General features: G+C 41.3%; 1 protein-coding gene and 1 long non-coding RNA gene across 2 annotated transcripts in view; one reads left to right on the forward strand and one right to left on the reverse strand.

Moving 5' to 3' along the window:
• Positions 1-26,095, forward strand: part of cwc27 (CWC27 spliceosome associated cyclophilin) — a 47,917-nt gene that overhangs the window by 3,651 nt on the left and 18,171 nt on the right. Inside the window, exons 8-11 of the mRNA XM_032570016.1 lie at positions 546-622; positions 703-739; positions 848-1,002; positions 11,097-11,203. Of these exons, the coding sequence (XP_032425907.1) occupies positions 546-622; positions 703-739; positions 848-1,002; positions 11,097-11,203 (376 nt within the window). The remainder of the gene's footprint in view (positions 1-545; positions 623-702; positions 740-847; positions 1,003-11,096; positions 11,204-26,095) is intronic.
• On the reverse strand, positions 10,592-23,034 carry LOC116724369 (uncharacterized). The gene is made up of 3 exons (XR_004340146.1): positions 22,934-23,034; positions 14,882-14,886; positions 10,592-10,602 (listed from the first exon to the last, which is right to left on the reverse strand). It is a non-coding gene; the product is annotated as an uncharacterized LOC116724369 (long non-coding RNA).

The following is a 26,095-nucleotide window of genomic DNA, read 5'->3' on the forward strand; positions in this document are numbered from 1 at the left end:
AGCTACACGCCACGTTGGAGATTTTTATCTGTTAAAGGAGCAGTTTTATGTACAATTTACTTTTTTGAGCTTTATGTCATGTTATAATGTTATTTCCTCATCAAAAATATACCTGGAGTTTTGCCTGTTTGAGAAATCCTTTAATCTCCCGTGGCAACCATTCAGCTGTTTTGTTTTTTTAAAGAGACAGAGACCCAATTGTAAGAAGTTAAATTATGAAGTCAAATTATTCTTAAGTCATATTTGATATATATTCAGCTATTTTATAACAACTGAAGTTAACATAGTTACTTAATTGTGCTATAAAATGACACTTTGTGTCTGGAAAATACATCATACTGCCCCTTTAATGGGTGGGAATACTTTCAGAAGACATGTAATTGGCACAATTGATGGATAAACTGCAGCTTGGTATTTAAATCACTTAATAGGTGATGTTTTTGTAGCTCAAGAGAATTTTGTGAAGACCAACTGAGCGTTTCCACTTTTCTCAAACGTCGTTTAATCGCTAACCTTTATCTTCATCTTTATTATTTTTCCGTCAGACGTTGAAGGGAAAAAGCAAAAGCAGCCACGACCTTCTGAAAGACGATCCCAGACTCAGCTCTGTTCCAGCTGTTAAGTACGTCCATGAAACAATCATTACTGAACCTGTTACTTCTTATTTTAAAAATATGCCTGTGCTTATCCTACTTTTAAAAGAGGAAAGAAGAAAGCCAGACCCGGGAATGCGGCTAATGTAAGTCGGACGGAACGCTAAACGGATCAAGAAAGACGAGTCGTGTATCTCTGATTGTGTTCACTTATGTTTAAAAAAAAAAATATATATATTATTATTATTTTCCAGTCAGGCAGCGAGGCAGATGACGGCGATGAGGAATCCGACTCTGAAGAGAAGGAGAGGATGAGAGAGCTCATCAGTAAGAAACTTAAGAAAGAGAAAGATGCAGAGAAAGCGGCTGAACCCGGCGAGGCGGAGACAGAGAAGAAGACCAGCCGCAGGTCATTTTTATTTTCACAATTTTAAACGCAGCTTTTCCTAATTTATAATCCCGTCTGCTCTTGGATTTGGTTCCGAAACATTAAAACGGTTAATTCGCTTGTAATGTAAGGCGATGACCTGCAGGTGGTGCTGTTGGAGTGCTTCTGGCTCGAGCTAAATCGTTGCCACTAAAACCTGTTTTATTAGAAAGGAACGTAGATGGTCAGTCCAGGTGAGACCACCAGAAGCTTGAGTTATTTCATTCAGATCAGACTACTCTCATAATTGTCATCTCAGTTTTCAAACACATTGCTTATCTATATTAAAATAGGAAAAAAAAGGATTTAAAAAAAAAAAGAGTTATATTACAATAAGACATCTAAAAATGTCTCATCTTGAGACGATCATAAACTCAACCCCGGGATTGTTTGACAAATTTGATGTAAAAAGGTCTGTAAACTCCCTCAGCACTACCTTGAAATTTCACAACCACATGAAGGATTTTATGGAGGACTTTGGCAGCTTCTGGGCGAGGCCCTCCTAAAACAATCCTGGAGTCGTATTAAATGTGTCTCATTGTGGCAGGAAATCACTGCAGAACAGCAGTTTTGTTGCGTGTGTCGGTTTCTCCAATGGGTTTGTGGTGGATTTTGTTAAAGCTTTCTTTTTTCGTTCTTTTTTTTGTTTTTTAGACGTGCAAACAATGAACAAAGGGATGCGCCTTTTATAGTTTAAAAATAGCTTGAAAGAAAATATCTCTGTCATTTAATGTGACGTGGTTGGTTTGTAGTAGAAGTAGAAGATGAAACTAAGTTCTCCTTCACAGGTTTTCTTACCTGTCAGTTTTGGCTCAGAGAAATGTTAGCCGACATCTTTTTAACTTCTTAAGAGAGCCACATGTTAGAGACGTTTGATAGCTGGTGGTAAATTTGTCAACCTAAGATAAATGTCTCAGTTAAGCTTAATAGAAGGCAAAGAAATTCTGTAAAGTCAGCTGTCACAGAGAGTGACATATCGGCTTTATATGTTAGAAATGATGTAAATTAGACATCAATTGAAAAAAAAAAAATCATGTCAGACCTGGTTTTGTAAAGTTGAGGCTCACTTACTCTAATAACTTCCAGATAATTACTATGACGTGTGATATCAGAAATAATTTACAGGAATTTTATTCATTTCAAAAGAAAAAGCCTCAAATATCCAACTGGAATTATGCCGGTGGCTTGTTGACGGCGACAGAAATGTCATGGTACTTTCTCAAAGTTCCAATTACAAAAAGGCATTTATCCAAATATTAATGGGTGTGCGTTTGTGTATTTGAGCGTGTTCGCTAGCATAAAGGGCAACATTTTTCATAGTAAGTTCAGGGTTTCCCACCGTGTATTATAAGCCTGGTGGGCCACCAGGCTTTACTTGTGCTCCCACCAGGCTTAGCATTGCTTATTTATTTTAGGGTTTTTTATCATTGGCTCTTTTTTTTAAGACTTTATAGTGGGTGTTTAGGTATTAATCTTTCAGTCTTCCAGTAACACATAACTATCAAGTGATATTTTCAAATTTCCTGTCAACTTTATACACGGCGGCCGGGTGGATGACTGCCCTGGCGCCCTAAGCACCGGGTTTAGCAAGTTTTCTGGGGGGAAACCTTGTATACTGAATTATATTATGTATGAATTCTAAAATAATTAACTTTTAACATTATTTTGGGTGAGCTCCTGATTAAATACTAACCGAATAAGCAGAAAATTGTGGTTTTCTCGCGTTATTAAACTTAGACATGTATGCAAAATATAACAAAACAGCAACCTCTTATGTTGCTGAATAAAAAAATAAAAGTATGTGAAACACTCAATTCCCCATGAACAGAGCTGTTCGTACAGAAGTACAGTGTGTGGCTGTTCTTGGAGCCAAGTTAAAACTTGACTCCATGAAGTGCATTATTTAACGTCAGCCCTCAAACTCAACCGTGCTTATCCCATCATGCTTTTCTTTCCATCATGGAACTACTGTATTTTTGTCTTAATTATCCCCTCCATTTTTGTAGCACATGAATACATTTTTGTTAAGTTGACGCCGCTCCGTCATGAATGAGCGCTATTAAAGGTGAAAACTTAAGGAGCTTGTCGAATGTTTAGATTTCAAAACAAGAAGTGCATTTTGCATCCCACACCGGACTCTGTTTGGATCGTTTCTCTTTCCCGTTACAATATGGGCTCTGCCGTCTTTAACTCTGTATCAGCATTAGGATGACCAGCAGCGCCAACTGCTGGATGGAGGCCAAACTTCAATAAAAGAAGGTCTAAAACTCTGAAATACTCCAAGATATCTCAACAGATCTTCCTGACTCTTGCTGTCAACGTCCACTTTCCTGAGCTCTATTTCCATCCACATAAAAAAAACCCAAAAAAACCCCGCACGCCTCAGTTGTAGCTCACTGGACCAACATCAGTCGGCCTGCTTTTGGAAAATAGGAATGTTGGCACGCAACGCAAATTACTTACTCTGTTGAAGCAAACAGCGAATGTGTCTGAGCCAGCAGTGTGTGTGTTGGGGTGTGCGCGCGCGAGTGTGAGAAGAAGGTGATGGTCTGCGGGTCAACGTTAGTCCGAAAATGACCCGAGAAGAACGGATGGCGATTTGTCATTCATCTCTCTTTGATGATGCGGATCACTCTAGTTATTCTTCCTCCGTATCCTCTGAGCAGGTACCCCTCAACACGCGTAATGAACATAGCCTTCTCTCATTAGCGCTAAAGGGATAAGGAGCCAGTCCTCACTCGGTGATGAGTGTGTGTGTGTGTGTGTCCTGACTGACAGCCAGCTCGATGCAGGCAGACTGTAGTATATTAAACACAAGTGCAGATTGTTTTGCCACAAGAACTGCAACCCAACACAGTGGTTTGTCTTGGCAGGAAATCAAAAAGCAGGCTGGTAGGTACGGTGTTAGTCCAGGACAAAGGGGGCATTGTTGCAGGGTGAGCTCCGCTCTCCCACCGCCGTGAGCGCTCAGCTACTCTCCGTGCGAGGACGAACAACGACCGCCGTCTGGTCGTCAAGGTAGAAGGGAAAACAAGATGTCATTGAGTCGTACAGAACTATTCCCCTTTAACCTTTGTACATTTTGTCAAGTTGCAACTGAAAACCTGAATGTATTCTACTTGGTTTGGAGGTGACAGACGTGGACCGACACAAAGCTTTCCAGGACTGTAAATAGAGATGAAAAATATCCATGGTTTAAAGGGGCAGTATTATGTAAGAACCAACTTTTTTGAGCTTTATATCATTTTATAAAAACATACCTGGAGTGTTGCATGTTTGAGACATCCTTTAATCTCCCATGGTAACCATTCAGCTGTGTAAAGCACCCTGCTCAGAGCTGCAGTTTACAAGCTTCCGCCTCATAGCGCACTCTTCCCCTGTGACTCCCCAACTCAGCTCCTTCAGACTAGCCTGCAGCAATTAGCAAACAACTGGTGGAATAGCACATCTACTGAGCTCATTGTATGAGCTACTTTAACGATGCTAGTGGAAACATTGTTAAAGTGTTAATAGAGGAGACGTGTTGTGACTTCCTGAAGGCGGAGTTTCAGAAAGACCGGGAGGTTTTAAAGAGACAGAGACCTGATTTCAAAGTGTCAAATTATGAGGTCAAATTTCTTATAAGTGACATTTAATATATACAGAATTTTTATAACAACTGAATGTAACACAGTTACTTTATTGTGCTATAAAATTATAGAAAATACATAATACTGCCCCTTTAAAAAAAATATGACTGGATACAATTGTGTCACATTTTTACAGATAGATTTTTTTTTCTAAAAATATTTGAAAACCATGCATCATTTTCATCCTCATCCCTCATATAAATGTTTTTCAATCAGCTGTATCACTCTGATGCAATCCTCTTGCTAGTTAAATTCTCTCTACATTAGAGAGAATTGAATAAAGCACAATTCTGTCTAAGCTAGAGAAAAGCTCCAGCTTCTCTCATTTTTCTCATCAAAGTTGGGGAACACCGTGACTTTAAGAGTCCCTCTCAATACCAAATGGTTTTCACATCAGGTCAAATCAATTTTGCTTTGCTTTCCAGCCACCAGGTGATATTCCGCTGCATTATGCCATGATTGTGGAAACAAAAAAACTTGGAGAGAATGTTGCCAAGTTATGGTTAACTTCACCTGGGCTGAAAAAAATACATGCACACAATTAAATAAGGAATGTGGTCAAATCCAGTAAGGGTCTTAGGTTCAGGGTTTGACACGCCTTTTGTCCCTCCACTGATCAAGTCTTCGTTTTGTGTTTGGAGACGACCGCTTTAATCGAGAGAGCGGCGCTTTATGAAAGACACCACGGAAACGGAGTCCCAAAAGCGATGTATTCGGTAGTCGGCGCTTTTGTTAAAGCCGACGGGGCATGACTGGGGGAAGCAAAACGCTTCCATATGACTCTGGGACACAATGTGAGCTGCTTCTGCCAGCAGGGCCCGGCTCCGTCTGCCGCTCCTGGTAATCGCTTTTCAGTTTCTGCGGCTGGAGGACGGCGATGTGGCTGCAGAGCTTGTTATTCATACTATCTAGAATAGTATTTTTAATGATGCAAGTGGGGGATGCTATAGCCATAAAATACAAGGCGACATCCAGCTTTGAGCATTGTCAAAACGAAGTCCTGTTACGGCATGTTCCGAAATAAAGAAGAAGATCGGTTATGGGAGTCCTTCCTCCTTGGGTGAGAATCGGCTTGTGTCTCATTGAGGCAAAGCATTTTCTTTAAGGTCCAGGTTTGGGGACATGCTTAAAGAATGAATTCTGGCAAGTTAGAAGACATATTAGGAATGAAAAAACACCAATGAAGATGTCTTCCAGGTAGGGATGAAAATTTGGGCCAATATTGATAATTACTGCGGATACCAGCTAACACCTCAGCGTCTCTATGGCTTGCAACATTTGAGGTCTATTCCAACTTTCTGTTGTAATGATGAGCGAAGTTAACATGGCTTTGATAAAGACATGGCTGCGTTCCTTCACCAACCTCGTCACCGAGAACAACAGCTCTGATGGAACACAAGTTGCTCAACTGCCTCAATTTTTTAACATTTGGGATCAAAAGTTAAAAAGACTTAAAGACTTTACTGAGCCATGTGATCAAGGGTGCATTCACAAAAGCCCTGTTTAGTCTGCTTTAATCGAACTCTGGCTGATGCGAACCAAAAAAGCTAACTCTGGTCCACCTACAAACCTAGGTCTCGGTCAAGCGGACCAGAGACCGCTCCAAAAGTAGGAAGTGGACTGTTGTGCAGAGGATTCTGGGTAAATGGAAGCAAAACAAACACACGTCTCTTGCGCTAGTGGGAGAATTGGCTTGTGGCCTTTTGCCACAGACAAAAGAGAAATGCTACAAACATTAAAATCTAACGTGTCTCATTTTGTGGAGAAGAAAGTGGTGCTCAGCGTCTTCTTCAGAGGTTTTTGTGTCGTTTTCTACAGTAATTCTTAGTACATCGCAGCGAAGAGGGAAGCAGGTTTTCCAAAGGGTTTAGTTGGCTTGACACAATGCAGAGGCTATTTTGGTCCCCAATCGAGCCGGGTCTACCGGACTGTCAGTTGTGAAAACACCCTAAGACTTTGTCATGCAGTATATCTTCTTCTTCTTGGGAATCAGTTTGGTGCATCTATCCTGCTAGCCTGCATCCCTCCTAGAAATAGTCTAACAAAAGCCGTTGAACTATCTAATATCTACTGAAGCAGCAACAGACAGCCCATCCACCCAAGTTTAAATTATTTCTTGATATGTTTAGCAATTAGTGGTGTTGCTGAAGTACTTGGCTTTGTTTTTAGCTTGCCTTGTAATTTTTATACTTATTTCAGCTCCTCCTTAAATGGACCCGAGGTGTCTCAAATCCTTAGAAACCGGTAATTTTCGTTTTTAACCATTTGACCTCTAGGCCCCCACTGAAGTTGTGTTTTGCTTTTCAGAACATCTTTCTAACATCCACAGCACTTTCAGAGAGCAAACTTTTATTAGGAAAAAGTGATTTAAAGGGGACATCAAGCCCTAATTATCCTGACCAAGGGGCCATAGCGCAGACAACATCTCACTGCGTATAAATTGGCTGCACCTGTCTCTTGTCATTGGTCATAACCCAGTGAGTTCTCAGGGAAAGGTCGCAGAGATCAAGAAAGCATTCTGTGACACGTTTGTGCAGACAACTACTTGAGATAATCCAGTTCTTGGCAGCTGGGTCGTGTATGTTTTGGAACGGCCAAGTGTACACATCTCCAGACCCTCAAATGTGGGGCACTTACTCAATAGTTCCAGGCAGCAATGCGCAACAATCACATGAAGGTTCCATTGAAAGGACAGATTTTGAGACAAAGAATTAGATGCAGAAATCCCAGTCCAAACACTGCTGTATACTTACTATAAACAAGACTTGAAAGGTAGAACTTTACTTTTAAACATATATTTGACTCATCCGAGTGCCGTAGCTGCCATGTTCAAAGCTTGAGTTCCTTGATTTTTGCCAGTATTTACATTTCTTACTGACAGACAACTGTGTCTGTTTTTTGCATTTTGGAAAAGCTACTGAATTTTTCTTATGAACCGTACAGTCATCACTGTACTATTTTTAAGGTTGTCAAATTCCTGTGTCAGCTGTAGACTCCGAGCAGACGCTGCACGGTTCGGGATCACGAGGGATTTCTTGGTCCACTGCCAGTCACCTTATATGCTTTCTTTATGAAAAGTTAATCATCCACAGCTTTCTGGTTTTCACATTTTTTACATTTTCTGAAGGAGTGACAGTAGCTGGCAGCCGCCAACTAGAATCTGGCTGCCAGCACTAGTTGGGAGTCACAAAAAGGATTCAGAATGGCTTTGCCAGTTTAGGCCTATTTATCTGGAAGCAAATGACAAAACATGAGTGAGGAATGAGAAGACGACAGAGGGATCGGTAAACAGATGGAAAATCTTTTTGGTAATTGCTGAAACTGATACAACAGAAATGTTATTCTTAATTGAGTTCTGAACTGAAACTGAGTTGCAAGCAACATTTCCTTCACTTTTTATAACTGCTAGCATGTTTCAGGCATGTTGGTTCTAATTTCTAGTCATGACACCAATCTCAAGTTAATGTTTGACAGCAAAATAAAAATATGACAGGGTCATTAGACCAACTGTTGGCTGAGTACTTAGGCATTTTTACCAAATGAGTTTAAAAAAAAAAAAACATTGTACAGTGACAACACAGTCAACATTAACAGCCAATACGTTGGTCCGGATGTCGATATTACTTATTTTCATGTCCTGGTTTTTCATTTCTTAAAACATTTTCTATAATTAATTGATATTTTTGTTATTTTCTGAAGAGGACTTCATATCCAACTCTGGTTGGGCAGGGTGTTTGGTATCTAAAGAGAACCTGCGACCATGTGTTTATTTTGTTACTTTTGGCAAAACCATCAAGAAGTTAGCCGGTTAGCACCTATCTACAAAGTAAATATAGTGTTACACCCACCGCTTAGCAAACATGTCCAAAGTTAGATGTTGTAGATGTTTTCTTGCTGTTGCTCAGCAAAGTTGGACAACATATTGGGAAAAAAGTTGCTTGGTTTGTTGAATCTCAACAAGTTGCTAAGTCTAAATTCTATAGCTAGACTTTGGAGTTAGCAACATGAACGTATGGTGGAAAGGATCATTTGCCTCATTGATGTGAAGCCGACAAATCTCCAGAAACGATGTGATGCTGTCATGGTCAATATGGACCAAAATGTCTGAGGAAGGTTTCAAACGCCTTGTTTAATCTTTATGACACAGAAATAAGGTAGTTCTGAAGAGAAAGGGGGTCCCCAAAATCTGTGTGGCATTACTATCGTGGACACAATGTCTCATAAAAAAATTTTTGTTTTCATCGCCTCTGAACAGATCTTGGGATGCAACTTCCTGATTTGGTTAGAACATTATTTTCTTGGTTACAACCTTATTTCTGACTGATTCCTTGTTTATTTCTCGGAAAAGCCCAGGAAACTACAAGAGGAAGAGACCTGACATCAAGTCACACACAGCTGTTAATATTTCCCAGGCCCCACCAGTTGACACCCCTTGGTAGGATGACTCATTGCTTTTCCTCTGACAGAGTCAGAATATAACCAGTGTAACATGAGCTACAAAGAGACAAATCAAAGCCAAAGATAAAAGCAAAGAAAATAATAGAAGCAAATGTCAGTCCAGAGAGGCAGATGTAGGTAACAAAAGCTTCCATTGTTTGTTCTGGAGATGCCTCACATGTTGCTGGGCCAAGGGCCAAGACTCTGCAGCTTACCTGTGCTTTTAGGCAAGTCAATGGGATTACACCAATAGTTGTCAGGCAGTACAAAAATATTATTATTTTCTGACATAACATTTCTGCTCTCTACATACAGTAGTATTATTCCCTAACTTATGAAGAGGAACGATACCTGGCATTGACGGTCCTATTAAGTTGAGTCGAGTCTTTAGCCGAGAAGGACAATATCTTGGATCAAGGATGTGCCTTTGCCTGCCTCTGATATCCTGCTAAAGGTTTCAAAGGAAAAAGAGGCCATGACCAGTCACCATAAATCTTAATGTAGTGCCAATTTGAGCAAATGAAGTATAAAGTTTGTTTACTACCTCTGGCACTAACAGCACTGGAGAACGTTTCTTGTACTGGAGAACATTTTTGTGGTTTACTGCACACAACCAAAGTTTGTTGTACAGATTTACTTGCATATTCGATTTTTTGCCAGTGTTTTTTGAAGGGGTGTGGAATTTTTTTAAAATTGGGACAAAAATATAAAACTATGTGCTAAATAGAAGCCAGAAACTTTGGCCAATGTTTTAAGAACTGAGGTGCTCATAAAGTTACATCCCAATGTAAAACACAAGCTTTTTGTTTTTTATATCTGCATGGTCTTTTTCTCCCAATTTGCTTTTGACTTTCGACTTGATGGGCTTAATCTGAGACTTGATGTTTTCGACTCTACAATTACTAATCTTGACTTCTATCTCAAGGGTATGTTTAACTTTTAACAATGGCCGTGGGTTTAGACTTAATGATCTTGACAGACCTAGTAATCAAGGCTTTAAGCCAAACGATTTTGACATTAGACCCAATAACCGAGTATGTTGACATGAGACTCAGTGGTCTTGACCTTAGATCTGATCTAGACTTTAGACTTAATGTTTGTGACTTTACATCCAGTAATCTTGGCATAAGGTCCAGAGATTTGATCCAATAATATTGATTTTAGACCCAGTGGCTTTGACTTTAGACTCAACCATTTTGGAATTAGACCGATTGATCTTGACGTGAGACCCAGTGATCTTGGTCTCTAACCCAGTTGTTTTGACTTTACACTCAAAGATCTTGAATTTAGACCCAGTGATCTTGGCCTTTCAGTCAGTCATCTTGACTGGGTTACCTTAACTGGGCGTAGTGGTCTTGATATGAAACTCAGTGATCTTGACTTCTAACCCAGTGGATTTGAGCTTAGACTCAACTATCTAGTGTTTAAACCTAGGGATCTTAACTTTAGATTCAGTCATCCTCAGACCTCCCAACATTAGACAAGGTGATCTTAACTTTAGATGTAGTGGTTTTGACTTTAGAGCTGACGATCTTTACCCTTCATTTAATCATCTCCAATTAGTCTTTTTGGTAACTGGCTTTTCCACTGAATGTTTTTAATGGTCTTTTCTCACATTTCAAATCACATGAATTCAAATTATTCCAAACATTTTATAGAATTTAAGTATATCAGTAATGGCTACATTTTTCTCTGAGATAAATTTGAAGTGAAATATTTTTTCTCTATTCTATACAAATTAGGACCCAAGTGTTCTGGGGAAAACCTTGCCGTGTCAGTAAAAACATATCCAAATTGTCAAAATATCTCATAAATGTCTGAGACGACTCACATCGCCTAACATTGTATTTCCATATTTACAATTTGAGAAAATGAAATTAAACGCTGGTTTTAATTGTTATTTTGTGTCACCTGCAATCTTACCCTCCCTCTTTATTGCAGAACTGGTTGCAAGCACTTGCAATCTGCATGTTGTGTCTGTTTTCTCAAAGTTTGTTCCTCTGCTCACAGTGATGAATTAAAGAAGGAGGTCCGGCAGCTGAAGAAGGAACTACAGGCCATAAAGCAAAGGAGAGAAGAGCGTTCAAACCCTCCTCCTGCAGAAGAAGTCAAGGAGGGTATGTGCATAGCTTTTATTTGTCTGTATGTACATATAAACGTTTACTAGCGCAAGCCATTAAATGTTGAATTTATTGGCGTTCCAGGACAAACTGTAACTGTACATGCATCCTATAATAACTTAGGTGCCTTGTTTTTAATGGCTTAAAAAGTACTCTGTCATGACTCCAGCTTTCAGTGTGAACACACGCTCTAAGAGGGTGGTCCGTGCTGCATTCTCTGCTAATGTACACCAAGTCAGACAACCCTCTGATTTAGTCAATTAGCTGCAGAAGTTTATCCTCTCCCCAGGGGTCTGCATTTTTGTGTTAAAGTTGCTGAAAATTGCATGGTTAGAAATTGTTGAGTGGCCGCCGTAGTTGCACATCACAACCATGGCATGTTTTGTTAGCTTGCAGTTTCGGCCAATGCGATTCTGTAAAAAAATTTAAAATAAATAAAAATTTAAAAAAAACCTGACCCCAAATCTCCTCGGGCTCCTCACCACACCGCAGTCTGTCATGCTCTTGTCAATTTTTGCGAGGGGGGGGGGAGGTGGGCGGTTTGTGTTGCCTTTTTTTCCCTCTTTCTTATGTTGGTGCTGAAACACATTTTTAACATTACAAAACCCACTTAGGCACAGAGGTTAGCCTCAGGTTCGGTGTGTGTGTGTGTGTGGGTGCGTGTGTGGGTGTGTGTGTGTGTGTGTGCGCGCTGTTGTGCAACAGCAGAATAGCTTGCAGGGGGTTCTTCTGGGACCAGCCTAACTGTAGGATTACCGTCAGCCAAAATGTAGAGGAAACAACGCAATGATGAGGCGTTTAGTTGCTCAAATGTTGTTTTTCTCTCCACAAACACTCATGTTTTTGTTTTTTGGTTTTTTTCAGTACAGAAACTGAGACCAATCCGAACTTGTGTGATTTTATGAAATATATTTGGTGAAAGAAAGCAGAGTTGGTCTCAGTGTAATTTGATGATTTTCCTGGATGCACTGATTCGATATTAATATCTGTGTCTTTCCTGATATTGAATTAAATTATAGATAGAGTATCGTAATAATTTGCCAAATCATTAAGGGCATATCTATTCAGTCTAATTCTGTGCTCTAAGCGACAACATGCTTTATTATTTATTTTATATAATATTTAGAATTCCCAGTTGCACTTTCTGGACCATTTATTTGTTTGTTGCAGTTTATTTTTGCATGTTCGACCAAGGTAATTGGTCAATTTCTTTATAGTTTATTTCACACTGACTGTTCTACTCCTAATTGCACAGACTCAACAAATTAAAGTTGTGTTGTTTTTACATGTTTGACCAAGCTTGTGACTCTATTGGGGTATTTAAGTGTGCTGTACTGGTGCAGAGTGATCAAATATATTTGTAATTAATTTATGTCTGTGTTTAAAAAAATTCAATTCAGCTCCATTTCCCTGCATCGGATCGGTATCGGCCGATGGTAAACCTCAGATATCGGTATCGGAAGTGAAAAAAAGTGGATCGGTGCATCCCTAATTGTTACAGTGGCCAGCCTTGACTTGCATCCAGCAAGATACTTTTTCACCTACCTTAAGCTTGTTCTTTGTCATAGAAGGTATCCAGCCTACACTCTGTGCCTCCTTACCAGCTAAGCCTGAGGCAGGAGTTGAGTTTAAGAGGCTGTCATTACATCTCTGCGCTGGAAGAAACGGTTAATTCCATTAGATGGAATCCGTAGATGTCTCGGGCCAATGACCACTGCAGGGGAGACGGATGTCTGCCCAAGCGCCGTAAATCTCTGTGCTCTGCTCAGCCGCAGACGAGCACAGTGGCGAGGATTTGTTTCATCTCGTCCCACTGGGGGAAACGGCGAAGCTGAATCGCGGGGCTCATATTGACACCACCGTCGCTCGAGCCCTAAATCTCTCTCCGAGTTCAGCCGTCGTCTCGGCGAAGACCTCTTCCTGTGGTCAGCGCGAGCCGTAACACGCATTCACATTCAAATTTTCATAATTGTTGTTTCCGAAGAGCAGAATTAGCGTGTTGTGTGTGGCCTCCGGTCCAAACCCAGAAATCCATATAATATAAAAATGTTAGAACTAGAATACATTAAAAAGTGGTTCTACAAAGTATTTTTCAACAGAGCCTGAATACAAATGCATACCACATTATTCAGATTCTTTTTTTTCCCCTTTTTGTTTCTTCAGCTAGTTTTAAATAGTTATTACTTGTGTTTGCTTGTTTTTATTTATTATTAGTTAAATATTGATTAGAATTAGTTTATGTTTTATTAGTTATCGTAGTAGTTTGTTCTTTTATACTTTGGTTAATTTTTTTATAGTTTACGTAGAGTATTGTGATTATATATTCATCCTTTGGGTAATGAATATGCAACAGAGGATACTATTTTCGTTGCTTGTAAGGCTAATAAATAGATTCATAAACACGGAAGCAAAACATATTATATCTACAATTTCAGTATGTTCTAGTTAGTTTTATAAACGCACATTATTGTTCCTGTTAGCTGTAATTTCCCCCCATTAATTACCGTTTTTATTTATTTCAGTAAACGAAAATGTTTTCCCAATTTCAGTTTTTGTTATTTCGTTAGTTTTAGTTAACTGTAATGACTTTGGTCCACACAGTCTCCAACAGTTGGTCCAAAGTCAATATTTAGTCTTTCGGGCTGGTGTGCAAAAAAAAAAAAAAAAATATATATATATATATAGCAATTCATATTCTTCCACCAGGGGGCGCTTGTTGTAGTCCACTATTGTGTACAGATTAACTCTCCTTCATCTGTTGTTAATGTCAGATTGTCTTTTTTTTCCAATCCTGCTTTTATATGCAGTGTGTTATTCTTCCTGTGAATTCGTTAGTGATTGTTACAGTTTATAAATAGTTTTCTAATGTGATTTATCCTTATATCCTGTCTTTGCAGGAACGTTATGCGCATATTGTTAAGCTTCTAATTGGACGCTCTTTAACAGATGATAAAGAATATCGTTGCCTCACAGCTTGACCTCAGCCCTCTGTGAATTCCCTTCAAAATTGTTCGATTGTTTTAAGAGATAAGGGACGTTTTCATCTCTCGGAAGCAGCGTTTTGTCAGTCACAACGGCCTTCGGTTGCTACAACATTAGCAGCTTGATTTGTTGCCCCCCGGAGCCCAGGTGACAGGAGAGGGGCAGGAATGCGGCTAGAAAGGCCATCGAATGTGAAGATAGTAGCTGCTGACAGCAGCTGGAGACGGTGATGTGTGTTTCTCGCGTGGAACCCGAGGGCGTCATCAGTCAGCATCCAGCGTGTCCCGGGAAGGCAGCTGCAGCGAGAAGGCCCAGTAGCAGAGGTGACCGAGGGTGGGATGGAAGGAGATCACTTGTTGGCCTCGTAAATCAATTTGAAGAAAGTTTCCCCTAAAGCAGCACTGTAGAGATCAGTGCAGCAGACAAACCAAAGTTCAAGGCTTTTTTTTTTTTTCCCTTCATCACATGTGACATTTCTGCACAAAATTGATCTTTAAGGCACTATCTTAAGAGATAGTGCCTTTTTGATATTAGAAGGTCATTTTTCTAATACAGGTAACTTCATGTAGTAAAAACTTCCACACTGAAGAGTGTTGCAGTTGGTCTGATCAATTAGAATTTAGGTGCGGTACATTCAGTAGTCGAAAAATGTCCGCCACCAAGCATAAAGCTGTCACATTCGGGTTGCCAGACCGTTTCTCGGCTCATCTCTAACAAAGATAACAAAACCCATTACTGTGGAGTTGGACAGCCTGAATTCACAGAGGTTAGCGACCACAACCACCTGCAAATATCTGCAATGCGCAAATACGTGAGACCCCTTCTCAAAATGCTTACAATTTCTTATTTTAATAGTTTAAGCACCAAATATATTACAATATACATTAGTATTCACAGTGGAAATCGTCTTAGCACTACCGCAGAAGGTAATGTCAACAGTCTTCCTTGTCTCCACTGTTGGGTTACATCCAATCAACACCAAGAAAAATGAATGGCGCTCCTGGATTGGCTGCTTTACAAATGTGCCAGCCAGTAGCATGTTAAGGAGCTTTGTGCCTAGTTATTTCAGTTTCTCAAGATGCCTTTTTTTTTCTAATACTTTAGATATGCCGTATCTCCAAATAGGCAGATTTTCTTCAAATTATTTGATAGTTATGCTGCACAAAAAAAAATCTGTGAATAGATGCGGTAGCAAAACAAATATCACAGCATGTAGTAAGTGTGTGTTCCCAGGTCATGTCATTCAATCTGCACTGGACTTGCCTACAACCTCAGCAGATATAACTATAGACTAAAAAAACAAAACAACTACATTGCGTTGTAAGTCAATCAACATTTTTCTCCTCTTCTTTCCTTTTGAATGGACAGTTGACAAATGAGGACATTGTTTCCCTTTATAGAGACGGAGGGAGAACTGAATGCCAACGAGTGGAACACTGTGGTCCAGCTGACCCAAGAATAAAATGAAAATGGTCGCCAAAAAGTCCAAAATCGGTTTGCACGAGCCCTAAAATGACACAGTGTCGCTGTCTAATCTTAACAACTACTAACTTGGAGAAATTATACTTTTAAAAATTAAATAAGTAATCAAATAATCTTTAGAAAGCTCTCAAATATTGATAGTTTAAATGGTTGCAGATGTTTCCTACATCCTCTCCAAAGGAGAGATTGGTTGATTTTTATTTATTTATTTATTTGCTTGATGTTCTATAATAAATGGTCTTTTTTGGTTTATGATGGCCTTAGATTGCATGGCTGACAGGTCAGAAGTCTTCCCTGGCTGGCTAACTGAGAACACCTGGTGGTGGTGTTTTTGGTTGAGCAGCAGAGGTGGGCTGGGCTTAAAGTTGGCCTCCAGGAAATGACAACACTGTTGCTTTCCTCTACTAATGTTTGCCCCTTACTAAAAGAAAGGATTATGCAGCTGTAAGGAAACATACCTGCTGTGTCTTTGTGTTTAGATCATTTTTAAATGATATCTGAAATCAACTAGCGGTTTTAGCGGTGCTGGCAGCTGACATGTTTACATTCACACTACAGTATTGTTGCTTTGCCACAACATCTGTGTCCTGATGCTGTGATGAATAACTGACTTAAAATGTGACGCAAGAATTTTCCAATATACCAGTTCCAGTGAACAGTGCTACTTCGTACCACATGCTCAAGCTCAAGTTCTGCTTTGGAAACTAGAGATTTCTCAGCACCAACTTTGAACCAAGCTAAACGAAAGACTTGCCTTCATTTGAAGCCGTCGTCCTTAAACTCAAGAAGATGCAACACCAACACTAACGTACATTGTTTATAGCTGCAAACAGCTCTTGTAACATGATGCTTTATAGGATATATAACAAAATGAGCCATGACTAAAATGTAATTCACTCTGACACAATTTTCTGTTTTTGGGAAGTGTATAACCCTCAATAGTCTTGGCCCTTTGACTTGTTGACAAACAGACAAATGCTTTTGTGAAGTCTGCTTCTTTCCAACTTAGACAAATTGCCAAGGTGAAGTCATACCTCCCAACCAAAGACCTTGAAATAGTGATTCATGCCGTCATTACCTCTCTGTTTGATTATTGTAATTCCTTGCATGTTGGATAAATAAATCATCTGACATCGCCCACAAACCATCCAAAACGCAGCAGCTTGTCTTTCTTTTAACAAGTGCTAAAATATGAGAACATGTATCTCCATTTCTGGCCCCTCTTCATTGACTTCCTGTTTACCTTAAGATGGATTTTAAGATGGGGGTTTTTTTTGGGCTTGTCCCCAATCATATCTCTGTCCACAGGCCAGTAAGAGTACTTTGGTCCACCAACCAGTTTCTCTTAGACGTTCCGAGATCCAGGTTAAAAGTCAGACGTGATCAGGCTTTTGCAGTTTGTACACATTGGACCGATTTACCTTTTTTTATACAGACGGCAGAGACTGTTAAGTCTGCTGTGTCTTTGCTTCAAGACCCATTTTTTGTTCTTTGGCATTTGACTCAAACAGAGTTTGAGTGTCTTTTATGATGACAAGTATGGAGTATATTTGTAAAAAAAAATTTAAACTTTCCCTTCATTTATATTTTCTTGTTTTTATTATGATTATCTTGCTTTATTTCATTGAATTTTACAGCCCTTTGGTCAACATTTGTTACTTTCGATGTCCGTTTCGCTTGTGCCATCTCTCCCCAGTCAAATCCTCTGAATAAATCACTTCACGAATACCAACACACAAAACAGAAACGCGTGGCATCGAAACTCATACCTTCATAAAACCCGGCAGTCTGGTGTTTACTTTGTTACATCGTCTATTTGGCTTCACCCAAACACGTCAGAGCATCCAGCCACCGTCTGCACATCGCGTCCAGTCAGGTAAAACTCTCCTTGTGCTCGCCGTTGGTGTGACATCACATTTTGTTGTGGAAAGAAAGAGCTCCTCCAGCCAGCAGACAGAGCTCACCGTCTGCCACTCTGACTTCACAGGCTGTGTCGGAGCGCAGATTTACGGTATGCTGCTGACTGCATGAGCTACCAAGGCCAGCATGCGGATTGTTGCTCCTGAATAGTGTTTCCACTCATAAGTTGGGCTTAATTTTCCTTTTAATTTTGTCGTATTATCTGTGGGGTTGCACGTAGCAACATTCATCCTAGTGTGAAAAAAAAAAACCCAACTGTCTGCTCTTACTTCAAACTTTGGAATTTGCACCAAAGACCCAGCATAAGGTCGCCTCTGTCCTAGACCAGAGAAGTGCTTTTGTTAGCAGCTAGGGGCGGGCTCGCTGGAAACAGCAGCCAATCAAAACATTTTGTTTCAGATCGTTAGAATTTAAAGCACGAAAAAGTAAAACCGCCCCTGAAAATAAATCTGAACGTCCGATTAGCGTCAGAACGTGCAACTCTCGTCTCCCTGCAGTTTATTTTCAAATCAAACCCTCCCAGAGTTTAAATAGGTCAACGTGCCGCTTATAGCTGAGGACGTTCCGCCAAATCCATAAACTTTATTTCTGACTGTGTTCTCGAGTCCTGTTGGTCTTTCAAAATCACCAGGTGGCGATCATAAATCTCGCTCCGAAAGCTGTGTTTAGCTCCCGTTTCCCAGCTGTTGGCGCCGATGAGAGATTAGCCGATCGGGATTGTGAAGCGTTCACAAGCAGCGCTGGTGGTTTCGAAACAGCTTCACTGAATTGACGCTGTTTCAATTCACTGAAGCTGTTTCAGTGGTCGGGGATACGAGAGCATCTATTTGCAGGGACACAATGGTAATTCGTGTGGTTAAATTGTCTCCATGCACATCTCTCACAAAAATACAGAATAAAATTAGCAAAATAAAAGACTTATAGTGATGTAATGGCTTTGACTTGGCTGTCGGGTGACGGATAAGTCTTTTGGATCCTCACGATGTCTCTTGGCAAACGAAGGATGAATCCTCGTGGTTTCCTTCTTTGGTCAGTAGTTTTCTGGCCGTACAAGTTTTTGTCTAGTCTCTACCTAATGTGAGACTTGCAAAGATGTTGTTCTTGGTTCTATTTTGACCTCCAAGTTGATTTGTATGTAGCACATTTCAGCAACAAGGCAGTTCAAAGTGCTTCACATCAGTGGTTTATTACCACCACGGACCGGTCAAGGCTTGGGGGGGTGGAGGGAGGTGTAAGCAATTTTACTGCACCCCCGATCCCCATACCCCCCACACCCCACCCCCCCACCCCCACACCCCAGACTATCACAGCCTGTGGGGGTTTTCCCTGACTGCTAGTGGCTGCTAGCAGGGCACAAAAATTAAGACTGCCTGAAAAGATGAGAGTGTAGACTTTCTGGTAAATCCCATTTTAATGTAAAATATGACAGATTACAGGATTAAGGAAATTTCTAGTACACTACATGCTATCACACATAACATTTTTTGAGAATTTGGAAACAGTTGCTCTTTATTTCCCAAAGTTATGGGGGGAGGAGAGTAGAGATTGGATATTTCAGCTGCCTGAAATTATTTGCCAAAGTTAAAGGAGGGGAACCAAATATTTTAGCCACCTGATATAATCCGTTCCCACTCTATAACATGGGAATAAATGAATTTACCAGGAAGTGTTTAACTGTGCTTTGGAAACATTTGCTCTTCATTGCACAAAGGTAAGGGGCCTAGGGATTTAAACTATCTTTCCATAGTTACCTTATATTAAAGTCTTGTAAGGATAAATATCAAACATAGTTTTCAAAATGTAATTTATTAACCACAATACAACATGAATAAACTAGCACACCACAGCAAACTCTGGTACCTAAGGCAAACACACAAAGCACTGGTAAGTTTTTTCAATTGGTGGGCTTCCGACACATGCCTGATGGAACCACCTCAGGCACATGTCACACTGGATCTAGGAAAGAAACCAAAAATTAAAAAAATTTTTTTAGAAAAATGTCTTTTTCTAAAAGATACAATCAATATACAATCAATAATTTTAGATTCCCTTGTTTTCTACTGCTGGAGGATCACGAGGGGAAATAACCAAAATACAAACACAAAGGAGTTAGTAGACTAAATCAACCTAAATAGAACAAACAAAAATAACAAGAAACTCGAAATAAACATAATTAGACTCACCAATGAAGAACAGATGTGAAAAATAAGGCAGAATTAAATGGAAACAACAAAGGAACCACAAAAGAATCTGAGAAGGACGCTGGCGGAACAGCAGTCTTGGAAGATGCTGGCGGAGGAGCAGAAACCTAGGAGGATGCCGGCGGCAGAGCAGGAACCTGGAGGCCGATGGGACTCACGACGAAGCCCTGGAGGTGAGCCTGGAGAACAATAGGACTCGCTACTAAGCCCTGGACGCAGGCCGGGAGACCAACAGGACTCGCCATGAAGCCCTGGATGGCCAGCCCGGAGACCAACGGGACTCACTATGAAGCCCTGGTGGCAGGCCGTAAGACCGACAGGACTCGCTACGAAGCCCTGGAGGTCAGCCCAGAGACCAACAAGACTCACTATGAAGCCCTGGAGGTCAGCCTGGAGACCAACGGGACTCGCCACGAAGCCCTGGAAGCAGGCCGGGAGACCAACAGGACTCGCCACGAAGCCCTGGAAGCAGGCCGGGAGACCAACAGGACTCGCCACGAAGCCCTGGAAGCAGGCCGGGAGACCAACAGGACTCGCCATGAAGCCCTGGAGGCAGGCCAGGAGACCAACAAGACTCGTCACGAAGTCCTTTAGGCAGGCTGCGAGACCAACAGGACTCACTATGAAGCCCTGGTGGCAGGCTGCGAGACCAATAGGACTCGCCACGAAGCCCTGGAGGTCAGCCCGGAGACCAACAGGACTCACTATGAAAGCCCTGGTGGCAGGCCTTAAGACCGACAGGACTCGCTACGAAGCCCTGGAGGTCAGCCCGGAGACCAACGGGACTCGCTACGAAGCCCTGGAAGCAGGCCGGGAGACCAACATCGCCACGAAGCCCTGGAAGCAGGCCGGGAGACCAACAGGACTCGCCATGAAGCCCTGGAGGTCAGAGCCCGGAGACAAACAAGACTCACTATGAAGCCCTGGAGGTCAGCCTGGAGACCAACGGGACCCGCTACGAAGCCCTGGAGGTCAGCCGGGAGACCAACAGGGCTCGCCAAGAAGTCCTGGAGGCAGGCTGCGAGACCGACAGGATTCGTTACGAAGCCCTGGAGGTCAGCCCAGAGACCAACGGGACTCACTACTAATCCCTGGAGGTCAGCCCAGAGACCAACAAGGCTCACTATGAAGCCCTGGAGGTCAGCCTGGAGACCAACGGGACTTGCTACAAAGCCCTGGAGGGAGGCCGGGAGACCAACAGGACTCGCTACGAAGCCCTGGCCCCAAGCTCTTCATCCGACGCCTAACTAAAATAAAAACAAAACTAGAGTTTATAATATAACTCTATGACCCTGGCGACAAAGGAATCGTCTGGTGACGAAGGAGACCTGAGTTTGATGGCCTCAAGTTCCCATGGCACTGCAGTCCTGTGGGCCTCAAACTCTCCTGCCAACATCTTTCAAGCATTAAGCTCTTCCGCCATCAGCCCCCATGTGTCCCTGACACCGCAATCCTGTTGTCCTCTAGCTTTTCTGACACCAATAATCAAGCAGGAAGCTTGAAGCCCTCATGACTCTTCTTTATTTAGAAGTTCAATCTTTCAAACCAATACCTGATAGTGTCAATACACATTTTCAGGAGTTTATTGGAGAAGCCTCCGATCACGCGACTCAATATAGACGGCTGCTCCTGTGGCTGGTCTGAATCTGACTGAACCTGAATGTCTTCGTGGATTTCTTCTTCAGATCCCTGCTGGCTCAGCTGTTCCATTCTGTTCCTCAGGCTGTGGCTCAGCTGTTCCACTTCGAGCTCCAGGTCAATGGTCATATTCTCCAAGGCAGCGCTTTTCTGCTCCAGGGCAGCGTGTTCCTGCTCCAAGGCGATGATTATATTCTCCAACGCGATGCTTTTCTGCTCCAGAGCGGTGGTTTTCTGCTTCAGGGCAGTGTTTACCTTCTCCAAGAAGGAGCTTTTCTGTTCATGGGAGATTTTTTCCTTCTCGAAGAAGTTGCTTTCCTCCTCCAAGATGGAGTTTATCTGTTTCAAAGTGCAGTTTTCCTGCTTCAGGGTAAATTTTTCCGTTGCCATGGCAGTGTTTTTCTGCCTCAGGGTGGTGTTGTCCTCCTCCAGGGTGGTGATTTTTTGCTCCAGAGCAGTCTTTTCTGTCACCAGGGTGGTGATTGTTTGCTCTAGAGCAGTCTTTTCTGTCACCAGGGTGGTGTTTTCCTGCTTCAGGTTATTCTTTTCCCTCTCCAGGGCAGTGTTTTTCAGATGCAAGGCAGCAATCTTTTGCTCCAAGGCAGTGGTATTCGGCTCCAGAGCAGTCTTTTCCATCTCCAAGGCAGTGTTTTTCTGCTCCAGAGCTGTCATTTTCTTCTCCAGGACGGTCTTTTCCTGCTTCAGGGTATTTTTCTCCTTTTCTAAGGTCGTCTTTTCCTTCTCCAGCGCAGTGTTTTTCAGATCCAAATCTGTGGTTTTGTGCTCCAGTGTGTTGATATCTTCCTTTAAAGTTTTGATTAGGTCGAACAGTTTTTTTAACTCCTCATCCTTCTCCTGAAGCTGCTTGTCTTTTTCATGTGTAGCTTGTTCTGTCTTTATAGCTCGGATCTTTAGCTCCTCGTTTGTTTTAATCAGAGAATGTCTCTCAATAGACATCAAGTTGACCTCTTTCAAGATGCCTTGGAGCTTTTGAGTCTCTCTAACTAAGGTCTGCTGGTCGGAATCGGAAGACGACGCTTTGCTGCTCTGATTCATTGTTGATCTTTTTTGTCAAAAGTTGCTCCAAAAGTCCAAAAGTTGCTCAATGGTTTTCTTTATTTGTTTGTTAGGATTTGCCTTTTTAAAAGCTTTCGTTGTCAATTTCTTGTTAAAAGAACAATCCTTCTACGTGCTCTGGCTCTCTCGCTCTCTCGCTCTCTCTTCTGTAGTGGTTATGACCGTAGAATTCAAGAGTGCAGCTTTGTGATGCATTCTAGCTCAAAGTGTGCATCACTCTTTGTGACATCATTTTGCGTGATGTCACAAACTGATGTCACTACCTCAGCAGAACAACTAGAAAACTGCCGAAGTTTGAATAAAAACAGACTTTATGGCTTAATGCAGCTCGGCTTAGCTGATGGCTATTGGAGACAGTTCAGCTGGTAATATGTCACCAAGGCCGAAATCCGCGCTTGGGAGACAGCGGCTCTTGAGGACAATGGACTGGCACAGCAGGGTGCGAGGACCAACGGTCAAAAGGAAACATTGTGCCCGAAAACAGAAAAAGGGGAAACGGGCGGGCCTGTTGACCCAGCTGATGCCTAGGAAGCCACCGGTTCCGACTCTCTTTCTGACCAATGTCCGCTCACTGGATAAGAAAGTGGATTTGCTTATTCTTTTATTATGTCTATGGCTCAACCTCTCTCTAGCTAAGCAAGGTTGGTGGAATCAAATAATGTTCTCACTCTTTGGTTACCTAGCAACTCACTCATTCTTTGGTTACCTAGCAACAGCCTGTTGAGTCACTTACCCAGCAGCAGTTTCTGGTTTCACCTCCATCCCTCATAATTGTGTAGAAATAAAAAAAAAAGAAATAAAAAAACATTGGAATGTGAAAACTATGAATAAAACAAGAAAGTATTCCAAATATTTAAGATAGAAAAACTAATAAAAATTTATTGATACAAGTATAAGACACTTATTTCATGATATTGTAATATTTTTCCATCCTTACCATAATTCGACTATTTCTGTGTTTAAAATCCATTTTAGTTAGTTATTATTTAGGATTATTTTCTGAGAAATTGAGTTTGATTAGTTTGAATGTAATTACTGAAATTCGTGGTTATCATTAACCAAATCTATATGACTCACGACAACATTTAATTTCCCTCTGGGATCAGTAAAGTTGAATTTTGGAGGCAAAATTTTACCAAGTATTTTTTTTGTCCAGTTTCTAGTGAAAATATCTTAGTACACTTAAAATAAGACAAAACTGACTAATAAGCAACTTTTAAGCAAGATGTAGAAGTTTGTTTAAGTAAATAATTCCTTAAAATTGCTGAAGAATTATTAGTTCCATTGACAGAATATGATACTTAAGACAAAAAAATTTTCCCCAGTTATAAGTGAAATAATCTGCCAATAGAACTAGTATTTTTTCATCAATATTAAGGAATCACTGACTTAAAACAAGCTCCTATACCTGAAAAGTTACGCATAAGTTAGTTGTGTCTTATCTTAAGTGTACTAAGATGTTTGCATAATAAACTAAACCAAAACGACTTGGTGAGATTTTGTGTTTTTGCAGTGAGGGAGCTGGAAACAATCGGAAATCATTTTTATTCCCAAAAGATGTAAAAAATTATGCTTGTAGGTTATCCTGCAATAGTCAGCCCCGCCCACTCCTCACTACTCCCCAGGGCTGCCTACTGACCAGTTCTCCGTCTAACAGGTCCGGAAAATCTCTGAGTCCTGAGTATTACCCTAAGAGTACTCTATAAGAGATAATCTATTTAAACTGGTGGCGAAAGTGATTCGTCTAGCTCTAACTACCTCCAATCCAGAAGTTATGACCCTTTACAGTTAAGAAACAATCAGCTGAGTAGCCCTCGCAGCTGCATAATTCCAATAACCACTTCTGTTAACGGTAGCCCACTTTCTAAATCATAACTTGCACTTGGAACCGGCTAGATTATGTTTAGTGACTTAGATGTAAGTCCCAGGGTCATTATTTTCTCTCACCAAAGGAAATTATGAAGCCTCCTATTAACTGGAATCATGTACATTAGTTTTACCTTGATTAAAAGAACTGGACAAAGATTAAATGACTCTATTAATTCCAATGTCCACCAACCTCATTAGAATTTTGTAGTATAAATTTATTAAGCAAGCTTAAGCAGGGATATGCGACATACAAATCAATAATCAATTGTAAATAGTTCTAAAACAGTGTAATAAGATTTACATGTACAATCATACTACCCTATCTCCTTTCCCTAACTTTTAAGTCGCACGTTCTGAAATGGAATTTCAATGAGCAGATTCAACTCATACCCAGAAGATGGTGGATCTTTTGGCAGCAGGAATTTCTTGCGTCCTTGGTTGAGGTCTTTGCCTGGTGTGGAAAAACCCTCCTCAGAAAAGAAGCAAAGCAGAAAGGGTCTGAATCCTTTTGCAAACCCCAGTTCTTTATCCCTGAGGGACCTTTGTCCTTCCTCCAAGTCTTGTTGCAGAGTTTGAAAATGCTGGGTTGAGACGAGACCAGCGGTCGAATAAAGAACCAGAGATGGGGCGATGGGACCCAGTCCTTTCTTCGCGGTGTGAAGTCCGAGCTTCCCCGTGGTTCTGAAGTGCGGTCCGTAGCTTAATCTGCTCCTCTGTGGGTTGTTTCTCCTTCTGCGCCGCCGGACTGGGAACAGCTGGTTCCTCTTTTCAGCCCCTTTTTATGCCTCTCTCCACCATGTGTGTGTATGGGAAGGTTTGGCCTACGTGACTTTCTTCACGGCCGCTGTGTCTCATGAAAAAGTCCCCCCCATTTCTCAACCTGCTTGCTGACCACAGTGGAATTTCCCGTCCTTCTCCTTTCTTCCTGTGCTCCTTGGCCATCTGTTCAGAACTGCTTGCGACATTTCCTGTTTACAGGGCTGCACTGCACATTCGTCTTTACTATATTCTATAACTCACTTTATCTATTAAAACTCAATAAACACATTCAACCTGTTGTTAAATTGATTTCAGATGATTATAACTTCATATTCATTGACAATAAATCACATCTTTTCCTTGTTGTTAATCATTAACATAATCATTACATAGTTAAATCATTACAGATCATTAATCAGAGATTCTTTGCAGAAACAAATCATTACAGATCATTAATTAGAGATTCTGTGCAGAAAGTTATTGAGTGATTACTTATATTCATGTTATTCAGACTTATTCAACTTAATTAACTTTTAATCAAACTACAGGATTACTTTATTTCTTCCAAGCCATTATGCATCTTTTTCTGCGTGTGCCTGGAAAGATCTCATACCCTTATGCCTGTCCAACCTCCCTCGATGGCCTGTTCTTTTGTGTCATCTGGAAGTGCATTAAGCCCCCCAGCCGTCGGTTGGTACTCCTGCGGGCGTAAGACACGGAAGACCATGGGGTAGTGGATGGTGTTCAGTGGTGGGAATGACAGGGATGCTCTAGCGGGGTCATACGGCCAGGCGGCGTTAACAGATTCCCACAGGATATCATGGGGCCCCTCGTCCCTTCTCCATACCCATTGGTCTGCTTCCTCTGGGGTGTTCGGGGGAGCTGAAGGCCCTAGCAATCCTATGGGTATGGGGCTCCCATAGTTTGGCTGTACTTGTCCATATGTTCTGTAGTATCGCAG

The sequence above is a fragment of the Xiphophorus hellerii genome, chromosome 8 (genome assembly GCF_003331165.1).
Source record: "Xiphophorus hellerii strain 12219 chromosome 8, Xiphophorus_hellerii-4.1, whole genome shotgun sequence".
NCBI lineage: Eukaryota > Metazoa > Chordata > Actinopteri > Cyprinodontiformes > Poeciliidae > Xiphophorus > Xiphophorus hellerii.